Source organism: Falco punctatus (genome assembly GCF_963210335.1).
Source record: "Falco punctatus genome assembly, chromosome: 3".
Lineage (NCBI taxonomy): Eukaryota > Metazoa > Chordata > Aves > Falconiformes > Falconidae > Falco > Falco punctatus.
In genome coordinates, this window is record NC_137582.1 from 90,624,190 (window position 1) to 90,642,097 (window position 17,908).

Here is a 17,908-nt window from a genome sequence, read left to right on the forward strand (position 1 = left end):
CTGTGTATGACATTTCCATTTTAAAAAGAATCATCATCAATATGCATATTACTGATCTGAAGTATAATAGAATTATATCTGTTTGGAGGTTGGCAATGTCTGGCATTTTGTACCCAACATGCTTCCCTTGTGCAAAGTAAATAGTGTAGTTGTAATTAAAATGAATTATTGTTTGGCTCCTAATAATAAATTTCACTGAACAAATTTTTGTTTCTGCGATGTTATAAATGAAACTAAAGTGCTGACAATTCACAGAGGAATAAAAAACAGCTTGCAAGTATAATATGTCCTTGACCTCTTTCTTCCCTTTCTTGCTGGGGTGGAGATGAAGATATTTGGAACATAAATAGATAGTGTCAAAAAAATAATAATCTTCAGGAGTCTCAGTTCTCCCTCAAAGGATAGTGAATGGTCAGAGGAATCAAAAAGATAGTATTTTGGGAAGGATTCTTTACAAATCTATCCAAATGCTTTTAAAACTTAATCCCGCAAATGTTTGCGAATGAGAGATCATCACAAACTTTTCCTGTAGTTTTTCTGACAATGAAGCTTTATTGTGTTTTGAAGAGATCAGCTCTAGCAGTGGTCTCTAAAAAATGCCTTTGTGGACGTGTTGCTGTGTCCAGTCAGGCAGTAGTTGTCTGGAAAGGGGAGGCAAAAGAGGGGATTCTGATCCACCTTCACTTGTTGCTCCTGTCTGTTGAGTTCAGTAAAGCAGTCAGTGAGACACCACAGGAGAGGATTTCTGCCATTAGGTAGGGTATGTGGTCATAAAGTCTGGGCCATTTGCATTCCTGTGCATGGAGATGACTTGAAATGGCTTTCAGAAAAACAAACGTGATGTGATCCCTTCCTGTGTAAGTACCCACGTGCTTGAGACAGTTGGCCAGTTGGAGTGGGTGGATCAAAATGGAGAGACCTCGCATATTTTAGGTTTTTCCCCTGATTACAGGGTGGAGGGTTCAATACGGTTTTAATAAGATTAAGATGTGCTGGACTTTAAAATGATGTGCGTTGGAGGGGAATGGTTTTTTTTTTGTGGGTTTTTTGTTTGTTTTTAGATGCTGGTATTGGACATGGATGGAGGGTGGACCAGTTTCGGTTGCTCTGCTTTTTTCAAAGCAAACTGTTTAAATACAATATCTATAGCCACAATATTTTTTCCTGATGGTAAAGAAAGCATTCATTTCTATGGCAGAAAAAATGAAATACTGTTAGGGATTGTATTTAAACAGTTTTTCTTGTGCTGTGTATTACACTGAACGCTGTCTAGCTGGACTGCTCTTCTCTCTTGGTGTGGAAAGGTCTTGGATTCAAATGCCAGTGAAGAAGGTGCTTGACTTTCAGGGTGGGGTCCCCAGATACGTAGATGGACACTTCAGACTCTTCTGAGTGTTTTCACTGAGAGGAGAAAGCTTTGACAAGCAGCCCTAGCTTCAAGTTGATCCTACCGGTGTTGTACAAAGTATTCATGGTGGGTATTTATGGATCTCTTCCTAAAACTATCATGAACCAGAGTTAAAGTGGTGCTCTGAGTTTTCAAGTTCCTGTTGTTTGGGGTTTTTTTTGTTTTGTTTTTTTTTTTTTAGCACACTCACTTTCCTGTCAAAGCTGAATTTACAAACTTGTTTTGATTTCTCCTAGATAACTTCCTGACTTAAAAGAGGCTTCAGGAGCTCTAAATCAGACTGTGTACTTGTAAAAATGGACCTTTGTACAGGCTTTTTCTCCTCTTGCTGTGGGCGTGGAAATTTTCAGCATTTTTCTTATAGTGATGTGTAGCATGAAACCAGAAACCTTCGAGTCTAGTGAGCCGTATGAGCTAGCACTTGTGATCGTCTTTTCACAGACCCTTGGAGTGCTTTGGACAGAAAACTGATGGGTTTGGGGCTGGCTCAGATGTGTGGTAGTTGATTTAATTTAAAAAAGGAATGGAAAAAGCCAACCTCTTCTGGTTTTTTCCTCTCCTTTGTAATAAAACTGTATGACGTGCACTCCTAGACAATTCCCATATGCTATCCAGTTACTTCTAGTCTCTGCTGTAGAAAAGAGAAGAAATGGTGTCAAACCTGATATCTGTGGGCATGTGATAAATCTTCTCTGCCTCTGTTTCCAAGGGTAGAAGGGTATTGGGAAAACGTTCCCTTTCATGTTTCTTCACGATATGTATCTCTCACTCCCCACTGTTCCCTTCTTCTCACTTTATAAAATCAGCTTTCCTTCCCTTGTCTTTTTTTTTTTTTTTTCCTCAGGAATGCAGTCTGAAGCACAGAGTTTTGATAGGTTGCCTTTTACTGCTGTGTGTTTTCATGCGTTGACATACAAGTTTAATGTACATCAACATAATCCAGCCTTTGTTGCATAAATTTTAAAAAAGCAAACACTTGAATGACAGAAGTCGATTTAGAGCCAAGCAAAGGGTACATGTTCTTCAGCAACAAAACAAGGTTGTCAGCTATGAGCAGGCAGAAATCGGGGTAGTGAGGCTTTCCAAGGGTGCCTGCTGATCCTGTCTCTCCTTTTCCATCATCCAGGCTTCTGTGTGATTCTTTGAAGCTGCTCTTGCTGATAAGAGAGAAATGAAAAAGAAGGGCTGTTATGGGTGTTGTTAGGAACAGTCTCTAGCTAGAGTCATAGGAGAGAGGGGGGAAGAGGCAACCAGAGTGTCCTCCTGGCTTATTGCAGCTCTTGCCGTCAGCTGCAGATGTACTCTGTGCCACTTACTGAAGTCAAAGCTGCAAACCAAAAAGGCCCTTGCCTTGACTAGCTATTTGAAAAAAAGATTTGTATAAACATGCTACATAAAATCACATGCATGCACAAATGTTGGCTACTGATATGTGGAGAAAGCAGCGAAGGTATAGACACAAAACGTATGAACTAAGCTTACCTAGGCTTATAGGGACAGTGGCCAGCCAGAACTCCTAGTCATAGCTTGGAAATGTTGTGTCAATGAAGATGAATTTGAAATATTTAGTGTTTAAGACTGACACATAATTCTTTCTGACTAACATGCACCTGCTGTTTTTTCTGGGTTTTGTATTTTTCTGTCTTTGTGCAACTTAAAGCAGTCACTCAATTTTTACCTACTGTTTCTTTTTCTGTTAGGTAATGCAGCTTTTGATTGTAGGCGTTGACAATTCCCAATCCAACATCCTGGCCTTCTTTTTACAGTGCTAAACTTTGGAGGGAGTTGACCAGACAGCATGTACATCTTTAAGTATTATTTGGGATTTTTTTTTTAAATTAGACCTAATTGAGATGTGCTAGTAATAGCCTTGCAGTACTGTACAGAATTGTTTTGATATGAACTGCTTATCAGCTGAGGCCTATGGTAAAACTTGAGTTTAGATTTTGATTTATGTAATAATGCTGGTACAGTAGTTTGATGCAGGAAGTGTAATACTTAAAATGCTTTACCTTTACAAGGATTTAGGTTACCACATGCTTTTGGGTATGTTGTAGAATACCTGGCTTCTTTCTTCTGAAGAGAGAGAAAGGAGAAAATCATTGTACTTGAAACTTGAATACATTTAACGCACAAAATAATTTAGTCACCTTGCGATTGGTGGAGTTTTGGTCTAGTATTCATTGAAAGATGGCATTTGTGTTAGATATGTGAAGTTCATATGAAACCTTGACCTAGTGTGCATATTTGTTTCTTTCTAACTTTATTAAATGTTTCACGACCCACATATTCCATCCTCAGAGCTAGGTGCAGGTGTGTGTGTGGGGGTTACTCAGCTTTTGCTGGTAAGGAGCATGGGTTTCTATCTTTCTGTAGTAGTACTAAGACATACAGTTGAACTTCTGCCAGGGGCTGTCATTGTTCCTTCTCAGAGTGTGCGTTCAAGTAGTTATTTTGAACTTGCATTGCTGTGCTTCATGTCGAGCATCTAACATTGATAAAAACTGAAAGCTGCTGTTAACTTCAGTGGAGTCATCAGTGCAATTTTGCTCTTGAATTCCATCAAGACTCCAGCTTTGCCTAAAAGAGTTGGTTAGCTCAGAGCTTTTGCCAATACAGCAATTGCTTTAGACAGGGAAAGTATCCTTCTGGATGCCAGGGGTTTTACTGTGCTTGTGGCTTCATTGTGCATCGGGACTATAACAAGTAGAATTCAATTTTGCGTGACTTCACAAAAATAAATGTGCATTTCCAGCATTCTGTTCAGCTGTGCTTTATGGGGGCTGAGTTGGAGAGAAAGGGGAAAGATCACCTGAGCATTCTTTGAGTCCCATCTTACAGAATCTATACATGCTGTTAGGCAAGCTGTGGTACTACTGGCAAGTTTGTAAGGCTTAGTTAGCTTTGCAGCTTTTTACAACTTCCTTAAAACACAGGAGGAAGATGACATTTTTTTTTTTTCTTCATGGTTCCTTCTCAGTATATTTCAGTTATTTTTCCTTGCAGAGGTCACATATGGTGCTTTCCCAAAGAAGTTGGTATAGAGTTTTGCTGCTGAAGAGCAGGTGACTCTCTCCCCTTTATGCATTTTCTTCAGAATGAATTATTTGGACGGAACAACAGAATTCAGCCTGCACCCCATTGTATTTCTAATGCAAGCTGAAGTTGGGACATCAAAGGTGCTTTGAAAGCCTCATTGTTTTGCTGAAATAAACAAACCTGTCTGCAAGTAACTTCCTTGAACTTCCTGCAGACAAGTAAGGCAGATGGGAGTGTGTAGAGCTGAGTTTGAATGTGAAGCACCTGCGTTACAGCTGCAGGAATAGTCTGTAGGGATAGATGGGATGAAGAATTTAAGAACAGGTGGGTTTTCAATTTGTTTGGAGGGCTTGTATTTCTGGGGTTTTGCTTGTACATGCTGCACTCAACTGTAAAACCTGTCAAAATACATTGGGGCAGCTAGATCTGGAATTCACTTGTTACAGTGAGAACTGTTGGATTCCAAGGCTTTGGGTTTGCTTGCCTCTACATAGTAATGCAGGTGAACTTTTGTGCTTGCTTGCCTCTAATTGCAAATAGGGCCCTGTTCACCAGTATATAACCTACACAGCCTGTTGCCTTTATTAAGTCATCCCAGTGTAGAAGTGTTGGTTGACAGTGACTTCTAAATGAATTCTGCTGAATCACTGTTAGGTTTTTCTTCAGAAGCTTTTGGCTTATGCAGGTTGATATTTAGCTTTTGACAGTAAAGCTATTGCAGCCATTTTCCACTGATAAATATGTGACGCTGGGTAGAAAAGCTTTTTAAAAAAGTCATTTTTGTTAAATTTTGTCTACGATATCTTTTTAAGTGTTGATACCATGGTTTTAGGGCTCCTCTGTGGAGGTGGTGAGTCTTGTGAGAACAAGATACAAGGAATGATCAAGTGAACAAACATTGAACTCTGTCTCAGTGGGGACAAGAGAGGGGAGTGTTTTCTGCATTATGAAATTCATAAAAACCTTTCCTCCAGTGAGAATTTAATATAAGTGGAAAGCAGGATTATTGCTATAAAACTAGTAACTGTGTTTTATTGTATCACATCATATAGCAATAAAGCTTGTCTTTTAAGAATGATCTTCCTACAAAGCAGGAATACACTTCACAAAACTAAAGGCTTGTCTGTCTTCTACTCTGCCAGTTTTGTCCCATAGCGAATGTTCCTTTAAAGAAAAAGGTAAGTCAACACAGTTAAGTAAAATCCAGCATTTGTGGTCTGCTTTTGTTTCTCGGGTGAAAAGGCGACAGCCTTCAAGTAGTAGAGCTTGATTTGCTAATTCCTAAAAGAAACTTAACTACTTCAGAGCTTCCCCCAGCCCCCACAGTAATACAGAATGCAGCAAAATGAGGAGTATAATGAGTAAAGTCTATGCTGTTCTTATGGATATGTAACTATCAGCATAATGGTGACAGAGTTCCTCACCCACAGAGCAATACAGACTCAGTTGGCAGCCTTATGTTAAAACTTAACAGGAAATTTTTTAAGAGTCCAAGCAGCTGCTGGTTTTGGAATGACTTGCCAGGTGAAATTTTGCTGTATATATACTTGGTCTGTTACCTTTGCAAAAGCATCCTTAGTTGATTGCTGGTAGAGACTACAAGGTGAATCCTCAGTCTTAGTTAAATATAAAGCTTGTCAATTCTGTGTCTTTATTCTTAAATTATAACAGTGTGGACCTTCACAAGGAAAAAAAACCCCACTAATAGGCATGTAACTATAAGTAGGCTTTCTTCATAAATTTAAAATAGAAATGAGAACAGTAAAATAGTTTCAGAGTTTTTACTTGTGCTTTTCTCCTTCTTTGCTGCCCTCCTTTTTCTTTCCCTTTTTCCTCTTTTTCTTCAATCCAACTGCTGCTTTACTTTTATACATCACATTGCACTGGGCTTTGCCTCAAGTCATCACCACTGTCCTTAGTTTGACAAGATTGCAAGGGGAAGCAGCCTTAAATGACTGAGAAGCTTCAAAAACATTGCAGGCAGGAGCTTCATCTGTATTTAATGAAAGCATTTGGGCAAAAGTAGAAATCTGCAGAATGATCTGGCAGTAAGGGTTCAGTAACAGCTATCATGGCACAGTTTCCTGAAGGGTGGACAAAGACACTCAAGGCTTTCAGTGTTTTGTGCTGATTGAGGCTTCTTTGCACTTGGGTTTAGGCAAGACCAGTGCTGAGCCTTGATTTGCAGGTTTGCAGGCAAGGTGGGTGTCAGGTGTTCCCAGTTTCAGTTCCAATGGATGGTGGGGACCGTGCTCGAGTTGTGAACTGAGAAACTGCCACCTCCCTTCCTGATGCACCTGCTCAGGCAGGAAATAGCCCAGCTTTTCTTAGTGGATTCAGACCAAAGTCTTAAAAACTGATGGGTGATTTATTTTTATTTTTATTTTTTTCCACTACATACAAGACTTTACGTTCACAGAATGTTAGCGTGTGAAATATCTTATTTCTGAAATGACTTGCTGAAAGCCGTGGGTGGGTTTAATTACATATCCTCTCCAGGAGCAGCCACAGTGTTACAGCTCTGGCCCCTGCGTGCCATTCCTCTGCTCTCCGTGCTGAACTACTCACCACCGTGAGCTGTCCCTAAGGCCTCTCAGTCAAAAAGAGACACAAGAAATGAAAGCAGCCTGTTTTCTCTGAAAGGGCTTGGGGACAGCTTACCAGGAGCAGCTGATGCAGTGGGGCTGATGCAATTCTGGCCTCTGGCCAGGGCCCCAGCAGTGTGCAAATGAGGATGATGACCTCTGTAGCTGGCCCAGCTGTAGCAGGAAAAGGACATCCCTATATTGGGCACTTGGAGTCATTCAGTCACTTCTGAAAAGCCTCAAACTTAAGACGTTATTTCTACTGAATAACTTAAGCCTCTCTTACCGCTGGTGAATACCCGAGGCGGCTCAGAGCGGGCAGTCTGTCCAGCTGGCTGTGCCTGCAGCTCTCAGAATTTTTTGAGTTTTCATTCCATCAGACCAATATTAGTAATAAAAATAAAATCCACTGCACAGAAGTGAATGCGTTTCTTATGTCAACACTTTTCCTCACTCTTATTTTGGTAATGCCTTAAATCGTTCTTTAGACACAGACTTTATTGGCTGTACTTTTCAAACGGGGTAATAAGAAGTACTTGCAACTTAATCAGCCATGTAGCTGCAGAGAGGGGTGTTTGGTTTTTTTTTTTCCCTGAGTACTTTTATGTCCTATAATGAGCTGGTATTTTATAACTTCTGATGGTAATGTATTCCATATGTCTTCCATTGCTGGGATAAAGAGCTTTACTCCAGAATCCAAAGCAAGTGGCTGTGCATATTTATTTAATAAGGTTTGAAGTCTTTGCACTAGGCGGGATATCAGTATGTTGCATACTCTGAGCTTCCTCAGGCTGGTTGTGGTGAGGTCTTAGTTCTTTAACATCATGGAAAGATCACTGGTGTCCGTCTGTGCTTCCTGCGAAGCAGCATAGGGTTCATGGTTCCAATGACAGTCCCTTGTTTCAATCAAATTCCATGCTTTTCTCTGTCCTTGTTCTAAATACCAGTAGTTTCCCTCCAGGACTTGGGACAAGCTAAAACTGGGAGGAATTCAACCATGAATGTCAAGATAGGCAGATGAGTGGTCTGCTTATAATTCCTTGAGTCATCTCCTCTGATGCCTCATGCAGAACAAAAGTCCTGTTGTGGGGGTGCTTAGGAGCTGCTGTAGTCTTGGAGTCCTGACAGGAATGAAAAATAATCTTTGTATGGTTTCTTCCTAAAATACTCGAACTGCTCTGGTTGGACTGAGCATTTGAAAAACATTTTCTGGTATGCGACTCTCCTAGATGTTCTGGCATATTTGCCTCCACTCTGATCTCAGCAACAGTAATTATCTTAAAAGTTTTTGGCAGGATTCAAATTCGTGTTTCAAGTCACAAAGGATCATCATTACCATTTTGTCTGCACAACTGTCGGCTTCAGTATAATATCACAGGCCCCTGTGAAAACTCATCTGCTCCCTTCGGGTATAGTTAAAACCGAAGAAAAATCTGAATGTGAATCTCACAGTCTTCTAAATCTCAAACAAGAGGTCTGTGAGACAGATTGAGGAAGGAACATAATTTCAGAACTGCTGATGCTTTTGCTGAAAATGGTGCTTCCACTGGTAGGTTACCTCAAAAACAACTGATTTTTTTTGGTGGTGATGCTACAGTTATGCCATGTTTTGTGGTCTTTGATCCATAGCCTAAAGGCATTCAGGTGAAATCCAAATTGCCCCATCCCTCCTGTGAACTTGGAAGAAAAAGGTCATTTGGCTTCTCGTTTGATTGATTTCCATGCCATAGAAGAGGCAGGTGCACTTCTGAGCCCTTTCCTTGTCCTCCGCTGCTCCTGGGGTGTTGGGGATGAGCCCTCCGGCAGGAGCTGGGCCCTGGGGCGGTGTGAGACCCAGCCACCAGCTGCCTTCCTCCCTGAAGTCATTGCTTCACGCTGTTCCCAAGTCCCATCCCACTTCTCTTGTGGCAGAGCTTGCTGTCATTTAAACTTTTCCGGCTTTTATGCTCTCCTGGCAGCAAATATCTGAGCTCTTTGCAGCAGTCTGTCCAAGCTTATCTTTCAGTAGGCAAGGCTGCTTCTTGTCGAACAGTTTTGCTCACGGTTACCTGCAAAACTTCCATAGATTTGAGGGTCTGGTTCCACAACTAGTTGGTATGCCCTTGAGTAACCTCTACTTAAAATTGAAATAAGCCAGCAGCTTTTGACCACCCCATCCCCCTTACATGATAATAGAACACTGTGATACTATCAAATCTTAATGATTATACAACCCTTTAGCAGGAAGAAAACAATGTGTGAGCAGATTGCGTCTCAGGCAACAACATGTGATCCAATATTAAACATGAGTTATTCAAGTTACAGAATTATAAAATCGTGGAAGAGCCCAGGTTGGAAGGCACCTCGAAAGATCATCTGGTCCAACCAGATGGTTGGTTATGTAGTGAAGAAGGCAAGAATAGGAAGAGAGAAAGCATTTGCCTTAACAAAATAGGCCCAGTATTTTATTTCTGTGTGTTCTCATCAGGAATTCTCATCAGGAACCTTCTACCTTTCAGGTAGCAAGGGGTAGTATTTGCTGGGAAAAAGCACCTTAAATCCTTCAAGTTTGAAGGGGCTGTTGTTAATTATTAATAATTTTTTATTTGTAGGAATAACTACATATTCTTACCCCAGTAATTTTTCCATCAAATCTGAAGTTTGGGAGAAAGTACAATTCTTACCTAACATGCATACTGGTGATAGCTCTGTTCTGGCTTTTCTAGAAAACATTTACTGATGGTTCTGATTGTTACTGTGACTTGTGAACTTACAACCTTGATGAATTTAAATGAAATTTGAAGAGCTGCCTTTTGGAGAGTTCTGAGTAGTTTTACAGATCAAGCTGTGCCTACCTTCAGGTAGCTAGTCCAAGAGAATCTGGTCCTGGCAAGCAGGTTTCTCAGGCTTCTGATTTTTTTTTTTTTTTTTTTTTTTTTTTGGTATACACCCTCCTCCCCCAACTCTTCTAAAGAGTAATTTTTCAGCACCCTTTGGGAAGTGTGGGTGCCCAGTGTGGTAGTCATTTTAACACTAGACTAGCCAGGGTATTGACACTTTTTCATTGCTCCAGAGTGCTGCCTTGTTTCCTGCCAAGCCTCTTGGCTGCAGCAGCGTAACAGGAGCTCGTCTCTTTGTTATCCACGATAATCCTGAAGAACTTCTGAGGTTTGGTGTTTTCCAGGACACTGGTCTGCCCATATTAAGTGTGAATTATGCCCATTGCTCCTGGATGGGTAAAGTTGTATTCAGCTATATTAAAATGCTAAATGAGCTTGGCTTCCCAAGGGATTGAGCCTGTCCTTTGCAATCCTAAGGGGTTCAGTCAGCAGTGGGTTGTGCTTTTCCAGTGAAGTTAGAGAGCGTGCAGCCAGGAACAGGCCCTGGAAGGTGCCCGTAAAATGTAATTTTTGAGGTGAAAATGCCCACACCCCTGACAACTATTCCTCATACAGCCATACTATTAATACTTACCAGGTACTTTTTACTCCATTACAGAGATTTTATTGTTTCTGTGTGCAGTTAATTCTTTAATCAATGCTTTGCACCGTGGGGTCCATTGTTCTGCACAAGCTAGGTGAATTATTACTTACTTCAGCAACCACATTTTCCATATTCCAAATGTAAAGTTTGGTTCAGCTTTTGTGTTTAAGGCTGAGTTGCTCTATTTTACTCGCTTGTACTCTCTATCAGTCTTTCTGTAGCTTTGCATAGAGTGGGTGTCCCCTGTTTCCCTCTATTCTGCTGGGCAAAGTGTTTATCCACAGCTTCTGTTCTTGGATTTGAATTTGCTTGGCAGTGAAATTACTGCTTTCTTGGGGCACCTATTTTTGTATTAGATGCTGATACCCTCCGGGCATTAAAGTTTCAGTATTTTAGCTTCAAGCAACAGTGATGTTCCTGCAGATCCAAACTGGCAGACGTTGGTAGCCTAAATGCTAGTGTTTATTAGAGCAGAGCAAGGCTTGAGGGTAACTATGCCAAGTCTTGGCTCATTAAACCAGCAGGAAGATTCAAGAAGGCTGCTTTTAAAGATAAGGGCAAGAATTGGCACAGGGTAGACGAGGGTGAGAGAACGGCAGTGGGTAGGCCATGTGGTAGGTGTCTTCTATCTTCCCACAGATAATTTGAAGGCAAGAGCAGACTCATTGAGACCAAATTGCTGTCATACAAGCAGGAATAATAGCATGCTGGAGTAATAGTGTGCAGCACTTTTCACTGCTGCGGTTTAATTGGCGCTGGTCTGAAATTCAGGGGTTAGAAGACAGGATTGATTGCTGCTTTTATGAGTCCTAACTAGTTATTAATTTCTTGGGGTTTTAAGAATTTTGGTAAGTATTAGTGTAGGAAAATTGAATGATTTGTCTTTTTATCATGACAGGGTATGTACTTACATTAATGTAGCCTTTGGTTCGTTTATCCAGGGGAGCTCCCTTCCAAAGTTCCGCCAATACTTGTGTTCTTATAGAAACTTGGACTGGTTTAACTTGAACATGATTACCCCTTGTCTTTGTTTGCAGAAGACTTAGTATATTTGGATGACTCAGAGCTGGGCTGGACTGTTTAGGGTTGATAAGGTAACTCGATGTGGATAAATACTTCAGATTAGAATGAGTAAACTGTGCTTTTTCCCATTTATATCCTAAAAGAACATGATCCTGTAAGAGCGGAGACGAGAGATGCTTGTCTTTGTGCTGCCATTGTTAACGTGGTTTTCTCTAGAGTAAAATCTTATTAGTAGATTAGAATAGTAGAGTCTGAGCCATTTAAAGTAATTTAACAGATTTGGTCTAACTGGTAGTCATGCTAATAATCTGAATTATTATAAATGGCAAATTCATTGTAATACAGACAAAAGTACTTCACTCTTTCCAAAGCTCTGCTCAGACTGAAGCAGGGTCTGCGAGGGGTTTCATGTAGGATGCCGAATGTTTACCTTGTCACTGAGTGTACTACCTCGGCTGTGGGGTCTGGACTGAACAAGGTGGGCTGGAGAGAGCAAAACTGTATTCCTTGGGAAGCTATTGAAGCTATTCAAACCATGACCTTGAGGATGACCAGAAGAGACATGGAAGTGCAAAGGTGTGGGTCAGCGTGCAGTACATTACCCCCTTTTTGCAGTTACTAAACAGTCAATGTGAAGTCAATGGTAACCAGTTACTGTTGAGGATGGACATTTGATTTCCAGGTCCCACAGAGAAGACTACAGAGAAGTACCATTAATTGGTACTTCTGTGAGTATTGCAGATTAATGTGATCTGCTCTCCATGATACCAACTTGTCAATACTTCTACCCATTAAAGAAGCCTGTACTGAAGCTGATAGTAAATAACCTGCTTGCATGGTTTTGAAGCTTTCTTTCATTTTTCACACTGCAGTCTTTAGCATGAAAACTTGCTCATAAAGTCTCAGGATGACTTGAGTGGAAGAGGCAAAGATTTTCTGTGATTAAGTGGATGCTTTTGTTTCTATTTCAGGAAAGCCCCACAGCATTGGCAGCTCTGAACGGATTCAGCTCTCAGGAATGTACAATGTTCGAAAAGGGAAAATACATTTGCCAGTCAACAGATGGACAAGACGCCAAGCTATCCTTTGTGGAACATGCCTAATTGTCTCATCAGTAAAAGAAAGCCAGACGGGAAAGATGCATGTCCTCCCTTTAATTGGTGGAAAAGTAAGATAATTTATTTTATACTTTTGCTTGCTTGACCTCTGTCTCTTTACGCAAAGAAGATTGCATTCAATTATGATGATTCTGACCCTCCAAAAGCTTGTTTCTGTAAATGGGATTATCAAATTATATAAATGACTTTTCATTATTGTCAGAGTCATATTTAACAATTTACAATGTTTGGATTAAAGTGCTAAAGAAAAGTAATGGAAGCCCATTCAGTTTCTTTTTTTCTTGTGTGCGGTGTTATATGTTTTATATGTGTGATAGTATACAGCTGAAGAATACTTACAGCTGTACTGTGTATGATCTGTACCATGCCTCCTCATCCAGGTTTTATCCATATTGGGTTACTCCTAAGATCTGAAAATTAACCAATAAAGCCACAGGCTTACCTTGAACATTGGGATTTTTTTGAGTGTTCAACATTGTATGAGTAGCAGTCTGTTGTAAGCTAACAGCAGCAAATATTTTCACTTGTGAAAAGCTGAAACTGGACTTTTTTCTGATTGATTACTTCTGGAACCCAGGAGGCCTAGTCTGAACACAAGGAGAATGTGGGTTTTATTCACTGTGAGGGTGACCAAGCACTGGCAAAGACTGCACAGAGGGGTTGTGGAGTCTCCCTCTTTGGAGATACTTGAAAACTGTCTGGACATGGTCATGGGCAACTGGCTGTAGGTGGCCCTGCTTGAGTAGGGGATTGGACCAGATGACCTCCAGAGGTCCCTTCCAACCTCAACTATTCTGTGATTCTGTGAAACTTTGGTGAAGACAGTACACTTACATTGATATTTCGACGTAAATAATGTTTCAGGACAATATTACTGTCTTTATTAGCCAAGGTAATGGGAACAGAATCATCAGCTTGAGGATGAATTTACAGCTGAAGTAATGCTGCTTTACCTTGCATACTGATAAGTTTGATTCTTAAGAGTCATTAGGAGAGAAACAAGCTTCACAATGTTACATATGCAGACTACAGTTGATTCATTAATATTCTGCAGTAGCACTGTGGAAGGTAGTGCTGCCTTCTAGGAGCTGTTTTTCCTATCTCCTTTCATGATCCTTCACGTGGCTCTCCAGCTCCTCCCTGGAGGTACCAAAGTAGAGACATTGTCCTCTCTTAGCAGCAGTGGGTGAACTCTGACAGTGAATTGTATTCCTGGCTGTAGCACGCTGGAGAGGACAGGATTCAGGTCCCCATCAGCCTTCTCTTTGAGATGAAAAACATTATTATTTTTTAAAAATTTAAAAGGAGAAGGATTGCTTAACATGTAATTTCTAAGTTTCTTTTGCACAGAAATGCCTCATGTAATGTAAAGCATGTAGACTGCGTTAAGCAGAAAGTTGACAACAAATTTTAAAAAAAGGAGAACCAACCTGAGAAAAATGCACTGAGGGCATCTGCCGACAAAGCTTGGGAGGAGGATGCTTGGCACAGAACTAAGTGTTTTTTAAATTATCGCTCAAAAAATTATTCTTCCTCAACCCCATAAATACACTGCACTTCCTGGTTTGCAGAGGCTTTCCAGAATGCGGTGCTGAGACATTGATACCATAAGTTGTGTGGGACTTCTCATGTATGGTAGCAGAATGATGTATTCTGGGTGTTTTTTAGCAAGTTGAGAACTGCCAAAGAATTTAATTGGGGCTGTAAGAGAAGCATTTTGTTGAGCCTGTTTTTAATAACCAGGAGTATAAGTTGTACTTCTTTAGGTTGTATAAAGACAGCCTTCGATGTGTTTTACCGGGAAACCTTTCATGGTGCTCGGTCTGTCTTAAAATGCTGATGTTCTTGGTGGTTTTCTCCTTTGCTTCCTTCATCCTTCTGTTCCCGTTCCTTGCTTGTGTAGATTTCATGAATATTTGACAGCCAAGATCCAGCTTGAGTGTTTGAGAGGGTTTGTCCAACTCTGCTTGACAAGCTCCTCTTGGGCACACTTAAACTTTGCCTTGGGGAGTTCTGCAAAGAGGCTTTTGATTCTTATTCACTAACACTTTTTCTTTCTCTGCTGTAGGTGGAAGAAGTGAAAAAGCACCAGCACTGTTTAGCATTTAGCTCCTCTGGACCTCAAAGCCAGACCTACTACATTTGTTTTGATAACTTCACTGAATATTTGCGATGGCTTCGACAAGCATCGAAGGTGAGAATAGTGCAAATTCCTGCCCGAATGGGATGTTCATAGTGTTTCCCCCAGTTCTGTCTTCTCTGTGCAGCAGTATAGTTCCTCTTCTGGGTTTGTTGTCATGAACTGCTGTGCTGCTGGTGGTGTTGCATAATTTGAGAGCTCTTGGTAACAGGCAACAGGGAGCTGAATTTTTCTGCATTTGTACTCAAACTGCTTTCTATCATGGTTGTGTAAGCAAAGTGCTGTGCTGGGTTTTCTCCTTTTCCTCATCTTGATCCAGCTGGGTGGATGGAATGAGATCATTAGAACAAAAAGGATGACAAATAGAACTGTTAAAATGTCAGTTTTAAAAGTTTTGTTTCAATGTTAATAAAACCTAAAATAGTGTTGATTTTTTTTTTTTAATTTGTTCCTTACACAGAACCTAAAGATTAAATAGCTAGAATTAAGGAATTTTTTTCTTACTTGGAAATATTGCTGAATCTCTCTTTAGTTTTATAACTATTTGATTTTTGAGGTTTTTATTAAGTAATCATTTTATGTCAGTAAAAAAACCCCACCAACTAAAGCTTTTGTAAACCAAATTGTTTACTGTGCCTAGAGCAGATTTTATTATGGGAATTTAGTCCTGCATTATTTCATTTTGACTCTTCAGTTCTACTTTGTGTTGTTGAAAGGTTGTTCTTGCAGTTAGCTGTTTTATCTCTTAATCCCTGCTACTTTTTTGATAAACCCTTTCTAAAGTAATTTTTATATCTTGAACCATTGTGTTTCTATATTTTTAACATGCAAGTTCTTTTGCTGTGCTGTCAGCACTCTCTTTCTAGTCAGGCCTAAACTGTCCATCAGCTTTATACTTGATAGGGCTGTCTGTTTATGCTCTTTACTATGTTAAAGCAACTTCATTTTATGTACTACTACTTGGAGGTATTTATGGTGCACTAGATCCGTTCTGTCTTTTTAGATTGCAATAATGTATTACTCAGTCTATTGCCTGTAGTACAGCCTGGGTTGTGGCCTTTTTTGAGAGGTTTGATTATTATGTCAAACTTTCTTCAAGCAGGAACTATGGCACCTCCCAACACATGCATCGTTTAAAGTGTCCTTTAGGGTTTTTTTCTAGTAAGTTTTAAAATTCTTTTTAAAGATGCTGTTCTGACATCCCTGCTCAGGTCTGTTAAGCCTCAAGGTAAAAATCCCCAAGGCATGTTTTATGAGACAGCAAGGCATGGTCTGTCAGGTTTTTGAGTTCTTGCTGCTTTGTGGCTATCTCTGGGAGAGTAATGTCCTTTCATCTCCAGGGGCTTTGACATCAGATGAATGAAAAGCAAATCTAATGAGTGAGAAAAACAGTGGGAAACAATGAACTTCAGAAGTAGAGATAAATGACCAGAAAGCCCCTCTGAATTACTGGCAGCATAAGCTTGTTCTGTGCCATGCTGTGCTTCTCTCTGTCTCTCTAGTTCACCCAAATGACTAACAGCATCGGGACGATAGCCAGCATGAGAACATATCCTCATGCACTCATGATAACCTCCCATTTTTCTTATGTAAGAGTAGTAAGAAAATACATAGTTTCAAGTGTCTTTTCAGACTGTCAGAACTGAAGAAACTCGCTGTGCTCTTCTGTTTGTTGGTAAAACATGCTTCGAGAAATGATGCTTCATTTTTCCCAACTTGCCACCCCCAAAAACTGAGACTCTTGTGTTCTGGATTCATGGATTTTGAAACAGTACTTTGCCACTTCAAGTTGCTTTTTTAATGTTTGGGTTCTCTATCCTTAGACTGAAAAACAGAGACAAGCATGATTGTATGCAAGGCAGTTGTGTGGGAAGTACTGTGCAGTAACACTGTTTCTGAAGAAGAGCAACAGAGAAACTAGTAATGCTGCAAAAGTACCTCTGATTTCCTCCAGCTGATGCTGTTCGTGCCTAAGTACTTAATTGTAAGGCGCATTGTCCCTGATTTACAAGTACAAATAAAGGAGAGAAAGTTTCAGCTTCAGCTCTGTACTTCAGGCAAGCTGGCATTCTCACGCAGGAAAAAAACCCCAACGTTTATATGAGTTACTCTGCCTCAGGTGTTTGGAAGCTACTCAGGTTCAAAGAACTTGAAAAATTCTTGTTAACCAAGAAAATACAGTGTCAAGCATTGTATGTCTAAAGGCAAGCAAATTTAGGAAGGGAGATGTTATGACTGTCTAACTCTGAGCTTCTAGTTGCTTGTTAAGTGCTAAGTCACGTGCTGCTTACAGACCCGTCTTTAATTGTGGTGTTGTACATAGTACTTGCACTTTTGTGAATTATTGTGAATAATATTTAAGGCTTTATTTTAAATACAGGTGTTATTTAATGACATTTGTTTTGAAACTGATATTCATGTTAAACTACTGCTGAGTGTAAGTTATCTGCAGAACTTTGTGTTCCTGGTGCATGCTGCTGAAAACTGAGGCTTCTGATACTTAGAAGTGCAATGAAAATTTTCATTATAAATTTTAATGCTGAAGGAGATCCCTGGTAAAATATTTCATTAAAATTGCTCAAGTCAGTTTTTAACTATGAAAAAAAAATTCACGTCTGTCTTCTGTAAACTTTAAAAGAGCAAGAAGATGATGTTATTTTAACTTTTAAATAACAAGCCTAATCTTGAAAGGAGACTTTGCAAAGAATGCTTGCTCTGCAGTCTTTCTCCCCACAGAAAATTGGCAATGTTGACTTGTTAGTGGTTTTCCAGAATGAGACAAATCCTAATGCATCACTCCTGCAATAAGTATATGTGTGCTAGAGGAGATTTGAATTCATGTTTGCAGAGGCTTGGGCTCAATTTAATGAAAAATGAGCATCATTCCTGTATAATCTGATTGGTTCTAACGGAGAAATCTACCATAGCCAAGACAGCTCTCGTGCTCTGCCCCAAAAATTTTTGGAAGGGGTTTCTGAATAGTGTTAGGATTGGTTGTCCTGAAGTGAACAGAACATGTGGTTTTAGGATAGACTGGAATTATTGCACAAATACTGACCTAAATATCAAACTTAGTGACATACTTACTCCAAATAGGTCACTTTTACATATGCTGATTGAGCTCAAACAGAAT

The 17,908-nt window shown here is 40.1% G+C and overlaps 1 protein-coding gene across 1 annotated transcript in view; it reads left to right on the top strand.

Annotated features, from left to right (window-relative positions):
• PHLPP1 (PH domain and leucine rich repeat protein phosphatase 1) overlaps window positions 1-17,908 on the top strand; it is a 158,617-nt gene that overhangs the window by 80,431 nt on the left and 60,278 nt on the right. Inside the window, exons 2-3 of the mRNA XM_080377796.1 lie at window positions 12,489-12,685; window positions 14,704-14,829. Of these exons, the coding sequence (XP_080233922.1) occupies window positions 12,489-12,685; window positions 14,704-14,829 (323 nt within the window). The remainder of the gene's footprint in view (window positions 1-12,488; window positions 12,686-14,703; window positions 14,830-17,908) is intronic.